This window comes from Rhincodon typus, chromosome 7, assembly GCF_021869965.1.
Source record: "Rhincodon typus isolate 14 chromosome 7, sRhiTyp1.1, whole genome shotgun sequence".
NCBI lineage: Eukaryota > Metazoa > Chordata > Chondrichthyes > Orectolobiformes > Rhincodontidae > Rhincodon > Rhincodon typus.
The window spans coordinates 85022109-85049793 of NC_063338.1; the positions used below are offsets into that span (position 1 = coordinate 85022109).

Here is a 27685-nt window from a genome sequence, read left to right on the forward strand (position 1 = left end):
GCTCTGATTTTGTTTAAGGCCATTTAAACCACACTACAAACTTAAAGATGCACAAAGGTTGTGACTCCCACAAAACAGGAAATTAAGATTTTGGATTTTTAAAAATCTTGTTATTTGTTGATTTATGCAGAAAATGTCATTCACCCTAATGATAGTCATAATATTCAACTGTCCCCAGCCAGAAAATATGGGGAAGGAATCAGCTTGGAGTCCTGTAATGCCTGTTCCTTGCTCGGTGCTGTCAAATGTCCAGCAATATGTATATCTGTATGTAGTGAGTGTCAATGTAGTGCAAAGCAGCAGTTCTAGTTCAATAGATGAGTAGTCTCAACGGGCTGAATGTCCAGCTCATAGTCCTAGTTTCTATGTTTGAATGTGCATTGTGTATGTGTATATGTAGCGAGTGCAAATGTGGTACAAAACAGATGTTCATATTGGCAACTGTCACAACATTAAGTGCTCTTGGTTAAAAATTTGGTTGAGAAATCGTAAATAACATCCCTGAAATCATTATAGTGCCAATAGAATGCTGTGATGGGTGTATTTAAGGTTTTAGTGCCACAAAATTAAATACTGTTACAATTGTCAAAATTTTCTTCTTAATTTAAGCCAGCATATTGATCATAGTCTAAAATTTCACAGTTCTGATGACATGCTGTGTTGATGTCGCAGAGATCTGAGAATCTTAGGCTTCATCAACATAAGTGTAAGAAATTTAAAACCTAGAGTGGTACAAAATATAGTGCTGGCTCACCATCACCTGTTTTATTCCTCTTGCAAAGTCCGCAAATGGATCAAATCCCAGTTTCTCACTCGGAGATTGATTAAAGAAGCATCTTACAAATCTCTATTCCATCTTAGGTTCATCCATTCTGCATCGTCCATTTAAAATCTAGCAGAAGGCAGTCATTCTGTGGGTCTAAAATATATTTAACATGTAAATTCTCCTGGTCATCATTGTAACACTGAAATTAAAAATCCAGTGAAATACCAGAGACACAGCAGAAAGGGTTTTAACATAAAAATCCTTTGTAGGAATCCAATCCCATGATTGAAAAGTGCTTCAGAAATGTTTCCTCTCATGATATTTCTATCATCTCCTTTTGTTTTTGCTGTTGGAATTTACATTTAATTTGGCTGTTTCTCTCAAACCTCAAACAGCAATTAGATTTAAAAAGAAGCTATTTGCAGATATAATTAGTGTAAATATAATGCAATAATGCAACATCATATAAAACGTGTAGAGAAAGGCTGTAAATTCACGGTGTAACAACCCAATTTGATTGACAACTCTAGAGGAAGGAAATAATCCAATCCTTGAGTTAAGATAGTACTGCGTCTCAATATTCTCTGGAGAATTCATATCATCAATTCAATCTATATTTCTTATTTTCTTATTTACTCACAGCTGGTAGATGTTATATTTTGCTGCATATATTTTGTTAAATATTAGAGCTAGGAACTAAAGTTATTTATGAGTATTTCGGTAGTGAATACTTGAAAGCTGCGTCTTGAAAGACATGAAATGTTTAGCTGAACCAATAGAAACTGAACCGGTACAGTCTGAACCATGGATCTCTTATGGAGATATGAATGTACAAAATCGGGTCATGGCTGATTTGTGTGTGTTTCAAATTGTACATTCCCATCTACATAAAGCTTGGTTCCTTTGCCTAACAAGAATCTGTCAACCTTGGCCTTACAAATATTCAGTCACCTGGCCTCCACACCTTCTGAAGCAACAATCTCCAAAGTCGCTCAAATATCTGAGAAACAAAAAAAAATCTCCTCATCGCTGTTCTAAAGGGTGACCCCTAATTTGAAAACAATGTACCCTAGTTCTGGACTAAATATGTTGACTTTGACAAGGTCATTCAGGATCTTGTATACTTCACTTAAGTCACCATCCACTCTTCTAAACTCTACTGGAAACAACCCTAGCCCTGTCTCACTATCCTCGTAAGACAGTTATCAACTTAGTAAACCTCCTTAGAACTGATTACTGATTGGAACAAGGTCATTTTGTTTGATCTCAAAGAATATGAGTTCTCTGACTGGGGCTATTAACCTGGTGCAATCAGGGAGTCCTGGCTTACAGATGTAAACAGGAGTATCAGGGATTCTGAAATAGTAGGAACTGCAGATGCTGGAAAATCTGAGATAACAAGGTGTAGAGCTGGATGAACACAGCAGGCCAAGCAGCATCAGAGGAGCAGGAAAGCTGACATTTCGGGCCTAGACCCTTCTTCAGAAAACAGGATTCTGTTCATTTCAGGGGCTGGCTCTGAGCTAGCTGTGTGTCTGTCATGTACTATGCACATGTAAGTAAAGGGTAACTCACTGATGGGTTACTGACCTTCGTGGAGTTATTTCACTTACAATTCATTTCCTTCCTTAAATAAGGAAACCAGACTTCACACCGTATTCAAGATGTGATCTTACCAATGCCCTGTATAGCTGTAGCACAAAATCCATACTTTTATGTTCAATTCCTCTTTTAGTAAGGGATATTTAACCTTTTTCTTTAGCCTCCATGATTATGTGCTATCCCCGCATTCTGACTTTTTGTTTCTCGTGCATCCGAACATCTAAGTCTCTCTGCACGTCGGAATTCTGCAGTTGATCACCATTTAAGTAAGACTCTGCTTTTTTATTTCTCCTGCCAAAGTTCAGCAACTGCAGATTTTCCCACTTCAAAATCCAATATACTCCAATACATTCTGTCCCAGCAACTTGCAAGAGTTAAACAGATAGAGTTCTCATCAGCCTGAAGCGTGATTATTCATACAACACAGAATTTGTATCAGCATATAATATGTCAGGCTGACATATAGAATCATAGAATAGGATCACAGATTATCATAGATTTTATTCAGCTGAAAATCCTGGGGAAAATGTTACTGACATAGATGGTGCCAGAGAAGTCAGAGTGGCCATGTCATATCAGCAACATAATTGATTTTTATTTTGTAAATATCATTAATGTTTTTTAACTATTTTCCTAAACTGAGTCAATAGTTTTGTGATGAATTATCCTTACAGAATCAGCATTGGACCTTCAATTTCACCATTAAGACCCAAGTGTTTTACCCATGCCCTTTAAGGAAGGAAATCTGCCATCCTCACCTGCTCTGGCTTGCATTGATTTCAGACTCATAGCTGATTTCTGGGAAATTATGTAAGGGCAATAAATGTTGAACTAGTCTGCAATGCCCACATCCATGAATGAACAAAAGAAGTATATGGAAAGAAAGACAAAACTTACACATGTAGAGCACCTTTCGTAATATACTTTACCTTACATTTGAGTTGTAGTCACTGGTATAGGCAATGTCTTCAAATGGAAGAGCAAGCTGAAGGAGTTGAATAGCCTATTCCTGCTCATAATATGTATGTTCATATGTCATTTGGATAAAATAGGCTGGGCTGGATTATCAAAACTTTGTCATCAAAAATTATCTTGTAAACAGGGGGTAGAAACACGGTTGAAACTCTGTTCACTGTCTCACTAGTGGATGTTTACAGTGAGCAGGCTTGATGGAGTGAAATTACCAGGACAGGAGGGCGTACTGGTCTCTTAGTGAATCTGTAACCTGTTTTACATTGCGCATGATTCTCAAGAGTGTTTTCCATTTGCTTCACTTTTGTATTTTTGTCTACTGACCTACTCTATCTTGGTACTTTTAATGAGTTTTTTGATGTATTGAAATATTTTGATAAAGTTGCATTACCAATGGGAAGCAGCAATCAGCAATGCATTCTGACTTGCTGATCGAGAAAATAGAGATACATTTGTAAACCTTTCAGCACTTGTCTTTTGGCCTCTGAAACATTGTATGGCACAGAGACACTTGAGAGCTCCAGCACTCCTTACTGACATTGATAACCTATGTTGTTCAATGCATCCATATTGTTGCTCAGGACATTTCTATCTGTGAGATTACTAATAAAATAGACGTTTGGACAAGTTAAAAGATATTTGGATAAGTACATGAATAGAAAAGGTTTGGAGGATTATAGGCCAAATGCAGGCAGGTGGGACTAGTTTGGTTCAGGAACACGGTCACGTGAACTAGTTAGATCGAAGGGTCTGTTTCCATGCTGTATGACTCTATGACTCTATAATAATAACTCCTGTATGAAATTATGATATTGAAAATAGCATTCACACATGCAGGAGAAATTCTTCTACGTCTCTATTCTACAGAATGGAAAATAATGTGTGCAGTTTACCTGAGCTGCAAATATAATACAAGATATTTACACATCTTCCACCCAAATATGAATTTACTGTCACTGTGTACATATGGTGCAAATTGCGGAACATGTTAATGAGGGCTAAGGCAGTCAGTGAATCAATGTTATCATCCTCACAGTGTTTTTCTGTCATATAATTAGTTTAACATTCATGGTGGGATCACTATTTGGTCTCCCACATTCTAAACTCCATAACTGTGGTTATACAAAACTCTGCTGCTCATGACTTAAATACCAATTCATCTCGATGCACACAGATTATTGGCTCCTGGTGAAGCAATGTCTTGATTTTAAAATTCTTATCTTTGCTTTCAAATCCCTCCATGGTCTTGTTACTCCCTATAATGCTCACTAACAGCACTGTGGGTATATTACACTGCACCTACTGCAGCAGTTCAAGAAGGTCACTCATAATTACCTTCTCTGGAACAATTAGAGAAGTATGTGCTGGCCTGTACAGCGATGCTCACATCCCATGAAAGAATATCCTCTTCAAGCCCTACAACTCTCTGCGACATCTCTCTGTGATCCTCCTCTACTAACCTCTTAAGCATCAAGACTTCACTGGTGGCCTTGCCCGCTGCTCCTTTGGTCCCACGCTTTGGAATTCCATCCCTGTACCTCTCTGCCTCTCTATCTTGTTTTCCTCTCTCAGGCTCAAATACAAAAGAAGGTGAAAAGCTGTTGTTGATGCATCTAGTCATCTTGCATCAACCTGGAAAAATCAACAAAAAAAAATACCATCTGGAGAACATCAAGATTAGCTGCTGGCGTTGAATAGAAGAAAATTGATACAGCACAGAAGGAGTCCATTCAACCCTTCATGTGTGCTGACTCTCTTTAAGAGCAATTTACCTCACGCCATTCCTCTATCTTCTGCAAATGTTTGCATCTTCAGGTATTGATTCAATTCTTTCTCGAAAGCCATGGGCAAATTTGCCTCCACCTCACTTTCTCAAGAACATTCTCCCAGACAGTGTTGTCAGATGTAACATTGTCACTTGTTTTGCACAATTTCAATTGCTGAACGTGAAACATGGAGCATACACTCGTCATGGGATGGTTTTGAGCTTCCTGCGAACACTAGGGTCAAGTATGTAATGTATTCACCCTATTCCTTTGAACTGCACATTTGTCAGTGACATGAAAAAATCTCAGTGACAAGATGCTCTAAAAGGGTTAACTTTGATTGCCAGTCAACAGGAGACAGAATATGTGTCATCATGCCAGAAATTTTCGTCCCTGTCTTGTGCATTTGATTTTTATTTTAGACCAATAGTTTGAAGTGCCCATTACATATTCAGATGCAAGAGAGTGGCTGTAAAGTCAAATATACAAAATTTGATCGATGACTCAAACAAAAATATTCACAAATTATGTTTAATCGTTTATATTGTAAGTCAGAACTTTCGAAAGTGCAATAAAAAGTATAAATGTCAACTCAGTATTTCCAATCCCTGTCATATTGCAGCATATAAACCTTCCAATATTATGTCAATCTTTTGAGATTGTATTTAAATTCAAAACCATTGATCAACAGCAAATATCCCTGTGACAAAAAGAACAGCACTAACAACTGACTTTTAATACAGTGCCCTGAACATCCCAAAGTACTACAGAGGTACATTATCAAACAATTTAATGCCAAGATTCTTAAGATGAAATTTGGGAAAAGTGATTAAAAAGTTGAGCTTTGAGTTTTGAATAAAGGACAATAAAAGAGACGTAGAAATTTAGCTTTGGAATTTCAGAGCTTGGGACTTTCAGAACTGAAGGCACAGTCACCAAAGGTGGAACATTTAATATTAAAAATGTTTGAAGGGTCAGAATTGGAAGAGGGTAGATATTCCAGTGGATTGTAGACTGGAAGAACATTATAGAAATAGGGAGTGGAGCCACAGAGGAATTTAAGAACCAGGGTGAATGCTTTAAGATCTAGACAGTGCTCAACTGAATAAATGGGACTCGTTATGAGGAAGAAAACAGAGTTTTAAAGAACCCCCAGTCCACAGAGGGGTGGTTGTGATAGATCAGACAAAGATTTGTTAGAATAATCACGACTACATTTAACAAGTGGATGAAACTTTCAGCCTTACTTGAGCTGAAGGCGGACAGAGATGGGTGAAGGTCTACAGATGGAAACTGGCAGTCTTATGAGAAATTGACAGGTGATGTGATTTATTCATTGCAGAGTCAAAGACACCAAGATTGCAAACGATCTTGTTTAGTGCCAGACAGTTGCCAGAGCGAGGGATCAAATTGATGAATAGGAAACAGAAATTGTGACAGCGTCAAAGCCACTAGCTCCAGTTTTCTATATATTCACTTGGAGGAAGTCTATCCTGCAACAGATGTTGAGTAAGCAGAGTGACAATTTAGGGACAGTCAGGGAGTTGAAAGAGTTAAGCTGTAAGCTGAAGTCCTAGTTACAGGCCAGTGAGAAGGCGCTCTGATCTTCTTCCCTTTTGAAAATCTGAAAGTCAAGGGAACACGTAGGGTTTATACTCCTTCAGTTCTTCAGTGGTAAATTCCAGTTGAAGTGGGTATGAATTTTTTTCCTGTCGGCCCTTCCAAGGAGGTGGTGGCATAGCAACAATGTCATTGGACAAGCAATCTGGAGGTCGAGGCTCATAATTTTATAAACACATGTTCAATTCACACCAGGCCTATGAAACTATGAATGACTGTTGTTAAAAACCCATCTGATTTGCACATATCTTTAAGGAAATCTACCATCTTTGATAGGTCTGACCTAGATGTGATTCCAGGCCACAGCAATGTGGTTGACTCTTAACTAGCCTCTGATATGGCCTAGCAAGCAACTCACTTCATGCGTAATTATGGATGGGCAACAAATGCTAGCCTTGCCAGTGCCACCCACATCCTATGAAAGAATAAAGGAAGCAATACCAGAAACAACGTGGGAAGGCGTCTTAAACTTAGGGTTGGATCATTCAGGAGTGAAGTTAAGAAACACTTCCTCACAGAGGATAGAAACTGGTTCTGGATATTCTACCCTCTAAATGTTATAGATGATGAGTGAATTGAAATTTTTAAGACTGAGCCCAATTAGGTCATGGAATATGAAATAGAGCAATGGCTCAATGAATTTGAGGTTCAGGGCAGTTATGTTCCACTTAAAGTGGCAGAGCCAGTTGAATATTTCTTTTGATATAATAAGGTGTAGAGCTGGATGAACACAGCAGGCCAAGCAGCATCAGAGGAGCAGGAAAGCTTTTTATCCATCTTCCATCCACCTCCCCCTCTCTCTCTATTTATTTCAGAATTCCCTTCCCCTCCCCCATTTCTGAAGAAGGGTCCAGACCCAAGGCGTCGGCTTTCCTGCTCCTCTCGTGCTGCTTGGCCTGCTGTGTTCATCCAGCTCTGCACCTTGTTATCTCAGATTCTTCAGCATCGGCAGTTCTCACTATCTCTGAATATTTATTTTGCTGTGTTCTTACCTAATGATTCTACTGAATATACTTTGAATAGACTTAAAGATTTCTATGCACACAAGCAGACAATGGTCATATTCTGGGCCATAAGTATGTCCTGCAAAAAAAGGAAATTAAATGATAGTAAATGTCTGGCTATGACATTTTGGTAGAGACTTTGAGTAAGTTTATACTCGCGACCTGTCCTTGCTCCGTGACTCCCCCTCTTGGATGACAGTCTGTTGCTCTGATATGTGGGCTCTTGTATTGCGCGGATGTTTTGCTCATACTGCCTACCCCTCCCCACCGACGCTGTAATTGCACCAGTAACCATCCCTATGTAAGCAATAACCCAAAATCTAATCAAGGCATATAAGGTTATGACAGGAACGTGGAGTTAACGTAAAACGTTGGTCATAATATTGTTGAATGGTAGAGCACATTCAAGGGACCAAATATACTACTACTGCCTCATTCCCTATGTACTTCCTATGTGTATCTGTTCTATTTATGTCTGGCAACCTGATTTACGTATTTAAGTCTAAAGCACCTATTGTTATTTTAGTGGCCAAATTCTTGGCACTGTACAAATAAGCACTTTATGTTAACCCATTCACATGCTAAAACTCAATACATTACTTGAACTGATCTTGCTCTGCAAAGATCACCTGGATGGTGGATGGAGTCAGAGTGGGGTAGGAAATTGGGAGGGCAGGTGTTGTGGTATGGAGTATGATTGAACATAAACATAATTCAGTTTCTATTTTAAATTTATACACTAAGTTCTTTTTGCTTTACAGAAATGGAAAGAGCACAGCCATTGTAGCAGTTTTGATATTTTTTGGATAGGCTATTGCCTTTGCTAAAATAACACTCAGGTATTTTTAGTTTATCCACTCATGATTTTTACTAATTCTGTATTAGCACAGAGTGGTGGATGCCAAAAAATCTTTGAAATGAAATCATTTAAGTTTACATGTGCGAATTAGATGGAATCTACATGCAGTAGCTCAGAGTGAATTCATGACTCTAAACCTTTCAGAACTACATCACTGATCATCTGTTATGCCAAAAATATGCTAAAGATGCTGATCACAAATTCATGTATCACAAATGGTGATGACACAACTGCATAACTTCAGTGCAAGATGTAGTGTAACCGTTTATCATAGTTATTCCAACATGCTGCTCACAGTAGTGTCTTCGATTTTATGATGATCTGATTTACATTTTGCAGGTAAGCACTTGAATGATGGGCAGTGGCATTGCATTCATTTCAATGCAAGAAGGAACCATGTCAGCATCACACTGGACAATGATGCTGCATCGACTGTTCATTCAACTGTACAGATTAATTCAGGAAACAGTTATTATTTTGGAGGTAAGATAGATCCCTTGCTCCGCAAATATCAATTCTGCTTATTGGTCATTTTATTTAATTTTTTTTTTCTGTCTTGTGAATCAATAACATCCAGCTGAGTTCATCTATTAAATTCACATCAGCAAACAATCTACTCTTTCCGTAGGCCATATACAGACTAGCATAACTCATTTATCTAATGATCTAAGGGAAACTTATCAAAAGACTTTTCTTAAACCCCAGGACTAATCCAATTCCTATCTTCCACCATTTAAATATTCAAGAAGCTAGTGGAGGTGATGGCTTAGTGGTATTATTGCTGGTCTGCTAATCTAGAGACCCCCACATAACATTTTGGCGACCTGGGTTTGAATCTTGCCAAGGCAGATAGTGAAATTTGAATTCAATAAATATCTGGAATTAAGAATCCAACGATGACCATGAATCCACTGATGATTGTCGGGAAAAACCCATCTGGTTCACTAATGTCCTTTAGGGAAGGAAACTGCCATCCTTACCTGGTCTGGCTACATGTGACTCCAGACCCACACCAGTGTGGTTGACTCATAACTGCCCTCTGGGCAATTAGGGATGGGCAATAAATGCTGTCTAGCCAGTGACACCCTCATCCTGTATTGAATTTTAAAAAAATTTCCTATTTCATACAGCAGGCTGTTATGATCTGAAAGGATGATTTAATCATATTTTCACAGCAACTTTTAAAATGCAGTCAAAGCAAACTAATTTGGAAAGTTTTGGACATAAAGCTGGAGTGTTCAACAAAATTGAATAAATCTTTCAAAGAACCAGCAGAAACATAATGGGCAGAGTGGCTTCCTTATACACAATAAGATTTTAAGAAGTGTAAAGACTATATATTTTTTAATTTTTCTGTGTTGTTGATTGTGGACTGAAATGGGAAAAGGACTATTTTAAAAACCAAGGATTGTAGAAGTGGTTGCTGCACTTTTAAGAAGTAGACTACCAGCACTTCTTGGAAGTGTTGCTAACACCGTGGCTTGTATGAGCAGTGGGGCAGATTAATGCAAACAGATTTGGGGTGTGTACAAAGGCAGGTCCGGCTAGCAACAAGTAGCTGATTGGTCTGTGAAATGGTAGATAGCTGTCGAAGACAAAGGCCTTCTGCCTGCCAAACACTATGTAATTTTTTCCCAGCTAGCTTGTGGATAGCCAGAAACATTCGAAACTCCAGAAGGGAGTGCATTTTGACTGCATTTGTCTGTTTTTCTGCGGGGAAAAAAAGCTAAAACCATTATAAGGCCAGTTTATTTTCTTGGTTTAATTTGATTGTTGTCACATGTACCTGGGTACAGTGAAAGGTTCTGTTGTGCGAGCAGTACAGGCAGATCATAACATACAAAGACATAAAGATCATAGGGTGTTCAGACAAAGCAAGGCAGGCAAGGTTACAGCCTCACAGGAGGTGCGCAAAAACAAGATCAACATTAGATTTGAAGTTAGAGAGGTCCATTCAGAAGTCTAATTACATCAGGGGAGAAGCTATTCTTGAACCTGTTGGTGTGTGTGTTCAAGCTTCTGCTTGATAGAAGAGGTTAGAAGAGAATATTACAGGGTTGGGAGGGGTCTTTGATAATGTTGCCAGCCTTTCCGCAGCAATGGGAGGTTTAGGTGGAGTCTTTGGATCGGAGGTTGGCTTCTGTGATGGTCTGGGTTGTGTACACAACTTTCTGTAGTTTCTTACAATCCTGAGCAGAGCAGTTGCGATACCAAGCCATTATGCATCCAGATAGAATGCTTTCTGTGGTGCATCTGTAAAAGTTGTTGAGGGTCCTTATGGGGATATGCCGAATTTTCTAAGCTTCCTGAGGAAGAAGAAACATTGTTGTGTTTTCTTGACCATCACATCTAAGTGGGAGGTCCAGGACAGATTGTTAGTTATCATCACTCCTAGAAACTTGATGCTCTTAATGCTGTCTGCCTCAGCTCCGTTGTTGCAGATAAGGACATGTTCTCCTCCTTTCTTTTTGAAGCCAGTGATCAATTCTTTAGTTTTGCTCACATTGAGGGATGGATTGTTATCATTACACCACGACACAAAATATTCTATCTCCTTCCTGTATTGGTGTCCAGGTGTCCTGTGGTTAGATTGGACCTCAAATTTAGTCCAGTACTGCCTCTTCACATCTCTAATGGTCTTGCAGAAATCATATCTAGATTTCCTGTAAAGGTCTGGCTCGTCCGACTTGAATGCTGCACACCTGGTCTTCAGTGGATTTCCCAGTTCATTCAAGGTTTCTAGTTGGGGAGCATACAGATTGACGTCTTCGGCATGTAGTCCTCTACGCATTTAGCGCTTGCATATTTGTCTAGGTTATCCGCTGAATTTTTGGATATTATCCAGTCCATCAATTCCAAGCAGTCTCAATGGAGCTTTTCTGCTGCTTCAGACAAGCACTGCACTACTTTTTGTACTGGGTCCTCTCATTTCAACCTCTGCTCTTGCAAGCTGGCAGGAGGAACACCTCTTTTACCAGTTATGGTAGGCTAAGGCTTTTAACCAACAGATCAGAGACTTTATACATTCTGAATCAGTCACTCGGTGCCTCCTGCAAGCAAATGAAACTTCCTGGAGAAGAACAGTTGAGGAGCAGCAAGTTCTGGAGAGTAAAAGGGTGATCTCAATGAATCCTGCGGACAGAGGCCATTGAACTGCCTTCCCAGTTTTTTTCCTCCACCAAAAAAAACACCTTTTGTATGTGTTTGTCTTCATATGTTTGTTTCGAAAGATTTATGACGGAGTTAGAATTTAAACAAATACACAGTTACATTGCAACATTTCATAGCTGCTCATCTGTAGCGAGAATCAATTTATTTGTAATAGTCATTCTTAAGTACGGAAAACTAGTCCATGCTTTCTGTTAACTTGAGTCTAAAAAGACAGATAAATTGGGGAATTTGGTGTACTCTGATTAAATCTTTAATTTCTGTCACAACTCAGAATTCCCATGCGTGATTTACAATGCATTACCCCAATAAGATGTGATAAAATCAATAATTCTCTCACTTCTTTATTCACATGTAGCCTATACTTTGATGTAATGACACTTCCTTTGTTCCATCACGTCACATTTCTAAAAATATTCTGTCAACGCTTATCTTTCCTTTCTTACTCTTTGCTGGATATTTGTATTTTGTCAAAACTCTAGCTGATCTAGAATGAACTGTTTCCACTGGGGATACTTCACATATCATTAATCTGTGTAGTGGGCTGGGGGAGAAGTATATAATCATCTCTAATTTTAAAAATCCAAATGTGGAAATGCTCAACAGTCTCTACAGAGAGAGCATCCATGCTATTTTGTTTCTGCTTTATTGTAATAATCTCTAGCTTCTGTTGAGATTTTTTAAATTGATTGTCTCATTTTTTCCATTCACTATTCGCAGCCAACTTGCTGAATGCAGAAGCTAGAGGGAAGCTATTAGTTTCATCATGCATGGTGGAAATAGCCTCCCCTTGGACCCTTTCCACTGCTTTTACTCCTTACATTTGTTAGTTTTTTCTTCCTTTTTATGTGGCTACTTCCCACTTGAAGGTTAATTTTCAATCTGCTTACACTAGTTGCATTCCAGATCATGCCACCCTACATATAAACATTTCTCTTTATTTCCTTTCTTTTGCGAATTACATTAAATTAATGTCCTCTAGTTTACAAACCTCCTGACAGTAGACATCTGCATTTTGTCTTCTCTAAAAGCTGTTTATATCTTTGAAGACATTTAGGAAACCTCACCCAGTCTGCTCTAGATATCTTTACATAACATATGACATGATCTATATGCATAACATAGGCATAATATAAATCCTTTAACAATTGAATGCATGATTGTTTGCCAATTTGTTTTTGCCTAAAGATCTCCAAAACATTAATTGTTAAATCTGAATATGGGGTGGGGCAACAAATGCTTAGCAAACCTGCCTGTATTCACCACTGCTCAGACAACAGATTGAAGATAATCAATTGATGTTATACCAGGATTTGTTTATATTTGCTGGAAGGAGCATACATTCATGCACTTGGACATATTCTCCAGAAGTTTGGGAACCTATACATTCCCACGGCAATATTCCGACAAGGGTAAATATTTCAGCTAACCAGTACCCTTTTCTCCTGGAGCAAAATTGTTGCTATTGTTTGAAAATTGATCCTAACGAGTGCATCATGATCATTTCAGCAACGTGTCTCTCTTTTCGGCAATATTCAAGTTGTGAACTACCAAGTAATGATGTTCATGATGCAACTGGCCACTCAGCAGTTGCCACTCAGCCAACTTTATAATGTACGATACTGATTGTTCTTTTACTTTTTCCATTAAATACCTTAGTGACCGACTTTAATAGAAGTTGTCAAAAAATCATAATGGACGATCATTATCTCTTAGTTATATTGGACTCATTACAATAAAGGAACCTACAGAGATAGTTTCTTGAGTGTTTTTTTTGCCAAATGCAAAAGTAAATAATTACTCATTCCATGGCCTTTGATGTATGACTACTGTCACACACTGAGCATGTCTTCACTTATGATATTCTTAGCTAATTTTTATGCATGTGTTCTGTTTCTAAGGCTGCCCTGAAACTGTCAGAAATGCTGGATGTTCAAATCCCTTTGGTGCTTTCCATGGCTGCATGCGACTCATCTTCATAGACAATCAGCCAGCAGATCTCATTCGGGTGCAGCAAGGCTTGCTAGGAAACTTCAGTGACCTTCAACTAGACTTGTGCGGCATTGTAGACAGGTAATTATACTTAATGATATGTGTGGAGTGGACAACTGTACATTATCCTGGTTAAAAACAATTGAGTAATGCAAAATAGTACTGCAGTGAAGTGCAGCATCAGCTCAAGACTTAAATCTAAGTCAAAGACTGGATGTGGAATTTAACCATTAATGGTCAATAACAAATTGCATAGAAGCCTAGGACAAGTTGCTTGGTTCACATGTTTGTCCTTTGGACATAGAAGTTAAAAGTTTTTTATGCATTTTGCCTGGGTATGTTCAGGAGTTGGCAGGGCTTGGGATCAAGGTGATGGAGTAGGGAGCATATAGTATCAAGTAACTTTGTTGAAAATGCTACTGTTCAGTTAAATGTATCCTGAGATTTGGTTATATTCACAAATTAAAAGGGTCAAAACTTTATATATATATATTGTATATATTAGTTTCCAGAAATATATCATAATTAGCGCAAAAATAACCTCATTTCGGTGTGACAATCCCATGAATGTGAACTGAGAAAAGTTACTGCCAAGTTCAAATGAAAAGTCATTGATCTGAAATGTTAACTGTTTCTCTTTACGGATTTTATCTGACCTGCAGTACAATACTTGGAAAAACATTAACAAAACACCAATGGTGATAGATTGATAAGCATGTTGCCTATAAGTCCAGCTAATTGCCAAAACTAGAAGGAACAAAACAAAATTTAAATTTGTCACAAGCCTTTTGCCTATTCACTTTGACTTAGGCATTTGTGGACAATTACCTTTGCTGGTACAACTCTGTTAAAAAGTAGACCTTTCGAAGAGCATGGCTATAAGCCCAAATATTGCAATGAGGATTCTGAATTCAGCAGATAAAGTCTGCATTGTATTTTCCCCTTCTTTTTTCATCTGATATTTGGAGATCTTCATGAATCGTTATGGAGAATCTGCGATTCTAGTAGGGAAATGCAGGAGAAAAGACTGCACCATGGACAGAAATTGTTAACATGCTGAAACACAACATTTGTTCATTCATTTGATTTGTGTCTTGATGCTTATGTGTTTGTCTCTTGCTTTCTCTCACATGTTTCAACCAGACTAGATTGTTTGTAGAGAGCTTTAGTTGTCTTCTTTCCACTATTGCGTGATGGTATACTAGGCAAAATCAAGGTGTCCTTAGCCAGTGTTGGTTCACAATTATTCAGCATGGCTGTGGCTCAGCTGGTAGCACTCTTGTCCCTGAGTCAGAACATTCAAGCCCCATTTCAGGACTTGAGAATGAAAATCAAAGCTTAAACTTCAGCACAATGTGATCAATTGCTGCACTGTTGAAGGTATCTTCTTTTGAATGAGATAAGTAACTGATAAGATGTTTTGTCTCACAGATAAACATAAAATATGCTGTGCCACAATTTCAAAGAGAAGTCGAATGTTATCCTTGGTAGCCAGGCCTGTATTTATCAGTAAACCAATACCATTGCATGGCATGGTGGCTCAGTGGTTACCACTGCTGCCTCACAGCACCAGGGACCTGGGTTCAGTTCCACTTTGGGTGACTGTCTGTATGGATATTGCATATTTTCCCTTGTCGTGTATGGGTTTCCTCCCATAGTCCAAAGATGTGCACGCTAGGTGGGTTAGCCATGGGAAATGTAGGGTCACAGGGAGAGGGTGGAATGCTTTTCTGAGGGTTAATGTGGGCTCAATGGGCCAAATGGCCTGTGTCTATTCTGTAGGGATTCTATTTTTAAAACAAATTATTGCTGCATTTTCTACATTGCAATGGTGGGTACATTTCAAAATATGTTGTCGATGGGAAAGCACTTTGCAACATTATGAAGAGGTACTTTCTTTCAATCAGAATGGAATTGCTACACGGATTGATTCGGATTTGTCAGTTACCTTTTTAAACCTTCTGAGTATCGAACCTTTATTCGGGATGTCTTGTACTGCTCCATTTCTACATAAGAAGAGGTAAAACCCAGAGAGATCACAATTTCTTTCCTGTCTTCTTCATCACCCTGTCTATTTGTGCTGACACGTTCAGTGATGTGTAGGCTTGTATACCAAGGTCCTTTTGTTTCTCTTTACTCCCTGGAGACCTGCCACTCATTGTGTATTTCCTTCCCTTATTAGGCCTCCCAAAATTCATAATGCTTGGGATTAATTTCCATCTGTCATTATCCTGCCTAATTTACCAGCTATTTAATCATTGACTGTAGCCTGAGTAAACATCCTCCTCAGTAACCAATAGCACCACCAACTTTTATCTCCTGCAAACTCACTAATTTTATCTTTTACATTGGCAACCAAATCATTACCGTATATAATAAATAGCAAAGGTACCAGCATTGATCCCTGTAGTACACCACTGGTCACAGGCTTCCAATCACAAAATCAACCCTCCACCATCATCCTTTGCCTCCTATTTGTAAGCAGTTTGCCAACTTGTCTTGGATTCCATGGGCTCTTACCTTTTGGGACAGCCTTCCATGTGAGACCTTGTCAGAGATCTTACTGAAGTCCATGTAGACCACATCAACTGCACTACCCTCAATATATCTAGTCACCTTTTCAAACAAAATCAACTAAATTAGTCAGACAGGGCATCTCTCTAACAAATCCATGTTAACTATCAATGATCAATCCCTGCCTTTCTAATTCTAATTTCTAATTTCTACTTCTGGTATTGATTAATCCTGCCCTTCAGAATTTTTCCAATAATTTGCCTACCACTGACATCAAACTAACTGGCCTTCAGACTGTCTGGCCTATTGCTGCTGCCTTTCTTGAACAAAGGAGCCACATTTGCTATCCTCCAGTCATCTGGCACTTCACTTGTTGCCAGAGAGGTACTAAGCATCTCCACCAGGACCCCAGAAATCTCCTCCCTTGCCTTTTGTAGTGGCCTGGGATTATTCTCATCAGGCCTTGGGATTTGTGCACTTGTATCCCTGTTAAAATATCTAATGCCTCCTCCTTACTGATCTTAACATGTTCTCAAACCTCACCATCCCAATTGACATCCCAGCTACAATGTCTTTTTCCTCTGCAAAAACAGATGAGAAGTGTTCAAAGGTATTCCATACCCCACCCCGAGCTTTGCCGTCCTAATTTCCTTTTTAATAAATCCCCTGCACTCTCTATACTTGGGAATTTTAAGTTTTTAATGCACTGTAACTTTCATATGCCTCCTTTGTTTTTTACAAACTCTTGAAAACCCCTGATATCCAGGGTTCCCTGGACTTGTTGCCCTTGCCCCTCACTCTGAAAGGAACACGCTGGCCCTGAATTCTCACTATACCACTTTTAAAAGATTCCCACTTTTCAAATGTAGACTTACCTATAAGTAACTGCTCCCAGTCTATGTTTGCCAGATCTTGTCTAATGATATTATAATTGGCCTTCATACCCAAGTTTAGACACTTAATTTCTGCACTGTCCTTAAGCCTTTCCAATAATGACTTGATCAAAATGCTCACCAACTGAAACTTCAACCATTTGAACTGGCTTCATTCTCTATGATTATGCCTAGCACTATCTATGTCCTGGCACAGAAAGCTCTCTGTTTCACTCAGTAGTCACATTTTAACAACAAAGTTACTTGCTACCATATGCCTTCCACCCCACCATCTTGTTCCTGAGCCTTGCTAGCTCCCGAACCCACCCAGTCGTATTACCTTGGCAAATTGTGAAACATCAAAATGTGCCAACCGTTTTATTTGTTTTAAGCGGAGGAAGACATCATTACATACTGTGTGGGATAATTTTATTACCACTTCAACCATTATTGGGGTCTTAGTTTAAAGATCTGGGAAAGGATGCTTTAAGTGTACTGATCTGACAGAACTGGGTGAGTAGGTAATTAAGATGTGTGGATCATTTGTCTGTTGATTCGCTTGACTGCTTACATGAGATTTTATTGTATTCTTCTAAGCAAGTAGCAAAATGCACAGCAGGCCTGAATAGTTCACATAAATCTAGAAAGAATGCACAGCACAGAAATAATAATTTGGGCCAACCAGTCTGTGTTGATGCTAGATCAGATGTAATTTTTTGAGATAATCTGACATTTTGTTAAGTGAAGGTATTAAGGGATAGGGGCCAAAGAAAGGTATGTAGAATTAGGTCATAGATCAGCCATGATCTCACTGACTGGCAGAAGAGGTTCAATGGGCTGAATGGTCTACTTCTGTTGCTATGTTCCTATGTTTCAAACACAGTCCCTGCTAAACCTTGTAGTCTAATCCTATTGATATATCCTTAAATTCCTTTGTCATTCAGGTATTTCTATAACTTTACATATGTGTGAACATGCAAATATATGAATTAGGAGCTGGTCTTGGCCAATCAGCCGCTCTAATCTGCTGTGTCACTTAGGAAGATCAGGATTAATCTGATTACTGCATATTTCCACCTTGTCCTGATTACCTTTCAATTCCTTGCATATCAAGAACTTATCTACCTCTGCCATACATACAAAAAAATTAAGGACTTTGCATCAACTGCCTTTTGAAAAAGAGAGTTCCAAAGCCTGAGGACTGCAGAGTGAAGTCTGTCAGGACTCAGGGACTTGTCAGACTTATCACCTTGCAGTTCCAACAATTTGCTCAAGATCACTTCCCTGGTGTTTGTAATTTTTCTGAATTCCACTGTCCTTTCCATTTCCTGATTTACAGCTACCTCTGAAATATTATTTGTGTCTTCTACTGTGCAGACCAATGCAAAATCCTTTATTAATTCGCCAGACTCACTTTCTGTCGGACCAGCTTCACTATATTAACTATTTTTCTTTCTATTATCTATAGAAACTCTTCTTTTTTTATATATATTTCTAGTTAGCTTTCTCTAGTAGTGTACTTTATTTCCCTTCTTATTAATATTGTCATCTTCTCACATGCCATGCATCTTTGTGCTGTTATATGCTTTTTCTTTACATTTGACATTATATTTAAGCTAGAATTGAAAGCCAGTCTCAGTAACTGTGACCATGAAACTATCATTAACTGGATTAAAATTCCATTGAATTCACTAGTATAACTTAGTGAAGAAAATCGACTATTCTAGTCTAGGCTACCTATCACTGAACCCACTCTTCTCAACTACTTTCTGAAATAGCCCAGCCACAGACCATTTGGTACAAAATAAATTAAAGGCAGCAACATAAGACAGCATGCTCGTGAAACTCAGATCCATTCAAAGAATTAAACAAAACCTTCCCGTTAGAAATCTAGGCTGACTACACTTGATCTTGCCTCTTGATGCTGTCATATTCCAATTTTGAGTAAGAACCATAGAGTCAGAGTCATAGAATTGAACAGTCTCACCACTCCCTTTGGCAGGTCATTCCATACACGCATCACCCTAAATGCCCCTTAGGTCCCTTTTAAATCCTTCCCCTCTCACCTTAAACCTATGTCCTCTAGTTCTGGACTCCCCCAGCCTAGGGAAAAGACCTAGGCCATTCACCTTATCTACACCCCTCATGATTTTATAGACTTCTATAAAGCCACCCCTCAGCCTCCAACACTCCATGGAAAATAACCCCAGCTTATTTAGCCCCTCCCTTTAGTTCAAATGCTCCAAAGCTGACAAAATGCTTGTAAGTCTTTTCTGAAACGTTTCAAGTTTCACAACATCCTTCCAATAGTAGAGAGACAAGAATTAAACAAAGCATTCCAAAAGTGATCTCACCAATCTCTTGTACAGCCACAACATGATCTCCCAACTCCTATACTCAATGCACTGAACAATAAAGGTAAGCGTACCAAATGCCTTTTTTACCATCCCGTCTACGTGCAATTCCATTTTCAAGGAACTATGAACCTGCACTCCAAAGTCTCTTTGTTCAGGAACATTCCCCAGGATCTTACCATCTAGAGTATAAGTCCTGCCTTGATTTGCCTTTCCAAAATGCAGCGCCTCAAGGCAAATCAGGGCAGGACTTATACACTTAATGGTGAGGTCCTGGGAAGTGTTGCTGAACATGAGACCCTGGAGTGCAGGTTCATAGTTCCTTGAAAGTGCAATTGCAGGTAGACAGAATAGTGAAGAAGACATTTGGTATGCTTGCCTTTATTGGTCAGTGCATTGAATATAGGAGTTGGGAGGTCATGTTGCATCTGTACAGGATATTGGTTCGGCCAATTTTGGGGTATTGCATACAATTCTGGCCTCTCTCCTATAGGAAGGATGTTGTGAAACTAGAAAGCATTCAGGAGAGATTTACAAAGATGTTCCTAGGGTTGGAGTGTTCGAGCTATAAGGAAAGGCTGAATAGACTGGGGCTATTTTACCTGGAGCATCGGAGGCTGAGGGGTGACCTTATAGAGGTTTATAAGTCATGAGGAGCATGGATAGTGTAAATAGGCAAGGCCTTTTCTGCGGGATGGAGGCGTCCTAAACTAGAGAGCATAGGTTTAGGGTGAGAGGGGAAAGATATAAAAGGGACCTAAAGGGCAACCTTTTCACGCAAAGGGTGGTGTGTGTATGGAATGAGTTGCCAGAGGTAGTGGTGGAGACTGGTATGATTACAACATTTAAAAAGCATCTGGATAGGTATATGAATAGGAAGGGTTTAGAGGTAAATGGGCTAAATGCTGGCAAATGGGACTAGATTTACATGAGCTATCTGGTCAGCATGGACGATATGCACTGAAGGTTCTGTTTCTGTGCTGTATATTTCTATGACTCTATGATTCTGTGACTTCACATGTATCTAAATTAAACTCCATCTGCCATTCCTGAACCCATTGGCCCATCTGATCAAGGTCCTGTTGAACTCTTCTTCGCTGTCCACCACACCACCAATTTTGGTGTCATCTGCAAACCTGCTAACCATACCTCCTATGTTCACATCCAAATCATTTATATAAATGATGACAAGCAGTGGACCCAGCACTGATCCCTGTGGCACACTGCTGGTCACAGGCCTCCAGTCTGAAAAGCAACCCTCTACCACCACTCTCTTTCTCCTAACTTCACACCAGTTATGTATCCAAATGGCTAGGTTCTCCCTGTATTCCAGGTGATCTAACCTTGCTAACCAGTCTACCATACAGAACCTTGTTGAACGTGTTTAATCTTTTGCATCATGACATTAAGTTGTCTTGTCTATGTTTACCTCAACGTGTTCATCTTTCTTCATAAAACCAGGAATTACATTAGCTATTTGTTAGCCACACACAGTGCTTCTATACTCACAGCGCTTCTTCCATTGCTCTCCTGACTATTTTAATATGTGCAGCTGCACATGTATGAGGCATACAGAACTTGTGTGAAAGCAAAAATAATTCTACATCTACAGTCATAGTTTAATGTTCTCTCTTTAACGAAGAATAGTCAAAAGTGGGCTTGTAAAGACTGGCAACAACCAGTGACACTTGAGTTGAGCCTGAACTGTTCATTAAGTAAATATAACAAGGAACTGTGAATGCTGAAAGTCTGAAATAAAAAGAGAAATTGCAAGAGAAATTCAACATTTCTGGCAACATCTATGGGCAGAAAGTAGAGTTAACATTATGCGACCAGTGACTCTTCTTCAGAACTGATCTGAAGAAGGGTGACTAGACTCGAAATGTTAACTCTGCTCTCTCTCCAAAGAGGCTGCCAGACCTGTTGAATTTCTCTAAAAATTTCTGTCTAAGTGAGATCATTAACACATTGCACACTGATTGTTATCAGAGCTAAAATTAATAATCAAAATTGTGTTTATATAAACTTCAAGGTAAATAGCAACTGTGATTCTTCCTTTTCTATGTATGTATTTTGTTTGGTTAAATATTACTGAGACTGTTTTCTATCATAACTTCACAAACATGCTGAAAGATTTAGGTTCAAACATTTCATTTTTCAAAGGATTTATACTTGACTAAGATTATCAACTAAAGTCAAGCCTCAAATGCAAGTTCAGAACAGTGTTATACCCAGCGATTGGAGTATCTCAGATTTGTTTTCCTTCTTTGATCTGTAGGTATGTGAAGGAATTGCAGCTCAAAAATTAAGCCGTATGGATAATAGTTTGCATTTTTTATAAAGAAAGTGCTCAACGTGCCTGTGAAAAATGATCAAGGCTTCTTTGGGACTTGACAGAGGCTGTGTATACATTGGGTTATATTTCTGGTGAGACTTGTTTGAGTTTACTCCACAGGGAATGGGCGATGATCGGATAGTCTCACAGGGTTAAGGGTCATTAGCGAATTGATTTCTGGTCATTGCATTCAAATCTTGCCAAACGCAAACTCCACTCCACATGAAACTGCCCTGAGCTTGGCACCTAATTAATCAACAATAGCCTGGGGGTATCCAGGAATAAAAGTGGGGAATAGAATTGAAAATCTGGGGAATTGAATTCAGGCCTCTTTCAAAGGAGTTGATTCTTAAGAGTAAGTTATGGAAAATGCAATGATCTGATTTCATCTGCACTTAAAAGTCTAAGGACTTCGGCAATAATAGCATGTTTTTAATTTTTGCTTTTAAATAATGCTATGATATATGACAATTTATTCTTGGCTTTGTTCTTGGACCAGCAATTTAGTATTGTACATTTATGAAGCCATGCTTCAAGCAATCTTCTAAATTGCTCTGCACTTTTCCCTGATCTGTCAGCAAACACATACTTAGACCTACATAAATTAAAAAAAGGCAAATTTCATTGTTCTTATAGTGCAGCCACCTCAGCTTTTAAGCAAGGACTATGAGTTGAAGTCCCATTCCAGGACTTAATGAACAAGACGGTGCACTCAATGTGTCCAAATAGGATCAGTATCCACTTTTCTCAAATAAAGAACTGCAGATGTTGGAGATCTAAAAAAAGCCAAAAATGGAAATCGTAGGAGAAATTTAACAGGTCTGGCAACGTCTATGAAAACAGAGATAATGTTTCAAGTCCAGTGACCTGCTCTGAAGAAGGACTCGAAATAGGAACTTTCTTTTCTCTCCATGAATTCTGCCAGACTTGCTGAATTTCTACAGCAATTTCTGTTTTTGTAGGTCCAATATTCAGCTGTCAGTCCTTTCAGTACAATCTAATGGCAGGCAGTAAGAGCAGGAGAGTTGATGGAAAGAAATCTGGAGCCTGTGCCATCCCTATATTTTCATAGCTCCAAACTACAGCATGAATATAAAAGTTGCCAGAGCAACTCAGGCTTTTGGCATGGATCAGATTTGTGCCAACTACAATGGGTTCCATCGATATCTGCTGAAGAAAAGGGGTATAATCAAAATGGGTATAATCAAATCAGTGTTCAAGGCCTTAACCCACTCTTATCTCCTCCCCCGCCCCAGCCCCCCACCGACCCCATCATCCCTCCACTGGCCCTTATATTACCTTTATATTTTTTTCAATTATAGGGGATTGTGTAGGATAGAAGATTCAAATATTTTCTCTCCTTGGATTTTCCACTCATTGAGATCCCTGTGAAAATTATGCGTGTGATTAATTCAGTCCATTTGAATCTAGTTCTAAGAAGCATCAATTTTCAAAGCAGACTAGCCATAATTTATCACCAGCCACACAGACAGTTAATATCACTTAGAAATTGACTGTAATATTTGGTGTAGGGAATGTATATTTGTATGGAAGAGTTTGGTAAAATTCTGGTGCCAATTGTTCCATTCATCATGGTGTGATTCATTTGGTTCAACACAAATAGCATAAAAAAACTTGTAATTTGAATGTTGTCCATATTATGTCCTTATGAAATCATATGAGCCACTAATAATCCTTCACCACTTCCCATTATTTCACAGAATATTCCTGCATAAAAGCAATGTGCACACATGGAAAATGACAGAAAAATAATGTGTATAAGAAACAAGATGAATGGGTTCTTCAAAGATTTTCTGTTGCATATATATAAAATCAGTAAACATTGCTCTCATTCAATTTCAAAACTTGTCATGCAGTCACAATGCACAATGAGATTATTTACAGGTATAAAATATGTGAATAACCTCAACTGGATAAAAAAGTATTTTAATTGTTTCATAATTCAGTTATTAGAATACATTAACTCCTGTCACATGGTGCAATAATTTGCATTTAAGTAACACCTTCAGTATAGGTACATTACAGAAGCAGCTGCAAAACAGAATTTGACAGCACAGCACATGAGGACACCAAAGCCACATCAAAGAGTTCAGTCATTTTTAGAATTACCCAGGAGTTAGAAGAGGTTTTAGTCCCCCATTTCTGGGTACGACCCAGGTAAAAGAGTCAGAACTCTGCAAAGTCTCCACTCCTAACACAGAATTAGTGCTGAATGTTCAAGAGAGACGTTACTAAGCACATCCACACACAAACAGCATTAGACATTTGGAACTCACCTCCACAAATGGCAGTTGATCATCATCATAGAATCCCTACAGTGTGGAAACAGGCTCTTCGGCCCAACAAGTCCACACCAACTCTTGGAGTGTCCCATCCAGATCCATCCCCCTATAACCTACCTGAGCCACACATCCCATAAGTTGTTAATTGTAAATCTGAGAAAATTAAGTCTTTGTTCAGGGCTATTAAGGTTGTGAGGGATATGGGCCAAAGGCAGGAATGTGGAGTTAGACCACAGATCAGCCATATTTTCAGAGAACAGGGGAACAGGCTTGGAGAGTTAGATGTCCTACTCCTGTTCCTATGATCCTGTGTTCCTACGTCATTTGGAGACTGTTTTGGAGGTTCCCAAACAAGGGATAATTATTCTTTGGAAGGTTAAATTCCGTGGGAAATTTCTGGCAGGTTGTGCATCGGATCATCCAAGGATTCCCATAACATATTTTTCAGGATGCATTGCTACGAAAACTGTCATCCAATCAGAAGATCCAAGCACTGGTTCGTATTAATGCTACTGAACGTACTTTCATTACAAATTTGTGTTTACAGCACTTGTTGTTAATGCATTTTTGAATAACTAAACATTTTGATAAAAATTATTTGCTAGTTTGGTGGTGTACCCTGGTCACTTACCCAGTAAATTATATATTTTTAAATAATGTTTAAAGTTTTTAAAGTTGCCAATAGTTGCACCAAAATAAAAACTTTCTTTAAAAGACTCTACGTAGGCCTGCAATGGGCACAAATGAGTGGGAACATGCCACTTTGATTCAGTTTGACCTGGGTATGTGGCCAGTTTGTGGGTCAAAGCTGTCCTTCAATCCAAATTGTTTAAAACTAGTCCAAAAGTTCGAGGCATCTAGATCTGTTTGGTGAAATATTGCTGTAGAACACAAAAACGCAAGATTGTAAGAAGTAGGAGGAGGTGTCAGCCATTCTGCCAATTAAACCTGCTCCTCCACTGAATAAGTTCCTGTTTGATCTGATTGTAGCCTGTTACTCCATTTTGCTGACAAGCCACCTCATAACCTTCAACCCCCTGGTGGATTAAAATTTAAGTATATTCAATGACCCACAATCCATCATTCACTGGGGTAGGTAATTCCAAAGGTCAATTGCTCTCTGAGGGAAGAAATTTGCCTTGTCATTTCTGTGTTAAAGATGTGACCCCTTGATTTGAAAACATGTCTCCCACTGTAAATTCCACCACGAGAAGAAATATCCACCCAAAACTTTCAATGGCCCAGTAATTGCTTCTGCAGTGTAGATTGTAGTTTTGCATTGGGATCATGCAGAAATCCCTGTTCAGTTGACTGTGGGAACTGCACAGTAAATTGCAATTTCCTTAAGGTGATTACCCTGCATCTAGAACCTTTCAAAATGTTCCTTAGAATCAGAGATTTTGGAAGGTTCCTACTCAGTTAAGACTCAAAAAAGTTAATGGTTTAAAAATGTATAAATCCTGGCCAACTATCAAACTAAACCCTTGGCTCACTATTAAAGCCACAGTTGCACACTGTAATCCCTGATACCCCCTGAACAATCCTCGACCCCACTTACTCACACCCTGATCTTGTCTTAACCAACAGTGTGCTCCCCCCAACACCAGATCCATTTTCTAACAAACAACTCTTCCACTCCAAATTGACACAGCCCCTTGATCAAATCTCTCAATCTACCCTAAGCACTCATTTTCTTAACTGACACCTGAAATAACTCCACACCAGCCAGTATCCCATCACTTAATCTCCCTTTATTTACACATGAACAGTCTTTGATTCTAGTACTGCCTCTTCAGAGTCAGCAGTCAGAGTGCCAGATCTCTGACACTCTCCTTTTTAATCTGTCAGCCTGGGCTCCCTGATTGTACCAGGTTAACAGCCCCAATCAGTGAACTCATATTCCATGAGGTTCACCTGGCTTCACATGCGGATTGAACTTCCTGAGGAAGTCGTGGATGTGGGTACAATTACAATAGTTAAAAGACATTTGGATGGATTCATGAATAGGAAAGGTTTGGAGGGATATCGGCCTGGAGCAAGCAGGTGGGACTAGTTTAGTTTGGGATTATATCTGGCATATACTGGTTCGACAGAAGGACCTGTTTCCGTGCTGTATCACTCTATGATTAATCTTGTTACATTCACTACAACACACTACCCTTATATCCACATGCTTCCCTACCCTACCTCACCTAACTGCCACTCATATTTCCCACCCACCCGCTGACTACCTGGCACCCTACCCATTTCAACTCATCTCACAGATGGAAAAGTCAGTAAAACTGGCAAATGAGACACACTGGTATGACATGTCTAGTATGCTTCAAAATGGAAGTCCAGTGTGACCAGTGTATTCATCTCTCAGTATTACTTTTTTTTGAACTGGTTTCTCTCTTTAGGCTGGCACTTTAACACCCTGCTGCTCTGATGCTGCTTGGCCTGCTGTGTTCATCCAGCTCTACACCTTGTTATCTCAGATTCTCCAGCATCTGCAGTTCATACTATCTCTGAAACAACTTTAACACCCTAACCCACTTGGCACCATACCACGCCTTTGTCCCACCAAATACCCGAACCCACTTGGTAGCCTATCCCACCTCCGAATCATCAAACACCTTACCTGCTCACGCAGCTTACACCCCCACACCTAGGTTACAGCTTCACTTTTCACAATAGTTGTGAAAATTTCTGCCAGGCATTTCAATTACTTAACAGAACGCATTTACTCCTGAAATAGGGGACAGGGTCTCCACTCTGATGAAACTGCTGGTTGTGATGATTCCTGAATTGGTCTTCACCATTTCTCAACAGAAGGGAATTAGTGTTTCTGACAATGAACAGAATATTACCGTCTCAACATCAGTTAAGTTAAGCCCTTCCGGATGTTGAAATGTTTCAATTAGCTGACCTGTTATTCTTCTATGGTCAAAGGAGTACAGGTCTAACCCGCCCAACCATGACTTGGTATAAAAGCTCCTCATCCTAGGAAATGACCTCATGATCCTTCTTTGAATGACATCCAACATAATTTCCCATTTGTCCATCCTAATGGAAGGTGATTAAAGTTGTGTGTTTTGCTGAACATTGAACCGTGAAACGCAGAGATGATCAAGCTATTGTTGGATGAGACTCCAGAATGACCCTGAATGAATATATTAAATTAAACTTTGCCTGGGAAGAGCAGTTTTCTAGATTTTTACAGCAAAGCCAAAGTGGTGAAAGAATACTTGAAACAGTTTGTGAGTTTGACCTTTATGCTTCATGTTACGAAAGGCTAGTTTATATTTCCTACTGAATACAATTTTCCTGCACAATAAATTTAATCTATATTTATTTAATTTCATGGTTACAGTAAAAATTTTAAAAGATGAAATCTTAACCATCAGGATTTTTCCAAATGATGGTCATGAAAAGTTTGGTTCTTTAAGGTTTCTGATCCCCATGGGTCACAAATTACGATATGATATATAGTTCTTATAGCTCCCTTAATAGGCAGGATTTTCACACTGATGACACTGCTGGTTGCAATGTTTCCTGGATTGGTCTTCACCATTTATT

General features: G+C 39.0%; 1 protein-coding gene across 1 annotated transcript in view; it reads left to right on the plus strand.

Moving 5' to 3' along the window:
- Positions 1-27685, plus strand: part of LOC109917057 (contactin-associated protein-like 5) — a 651846-nt gene that overhangs the window by 249455 nt on the left and 374706 nt on the right. The window contains exons 9-10 of the mRNA XM_048599256.1: positions 8929-9072; positions 13659-13830. Of these exons, the coding sequence (XP_048455213.1) occupies positions 8929-9072; positions 13659-13830 (316 nt within the window). The remainder of the gene's footprint in view (positions 1-8928; positions 9073-13658; positions 13831-27685) is intronic.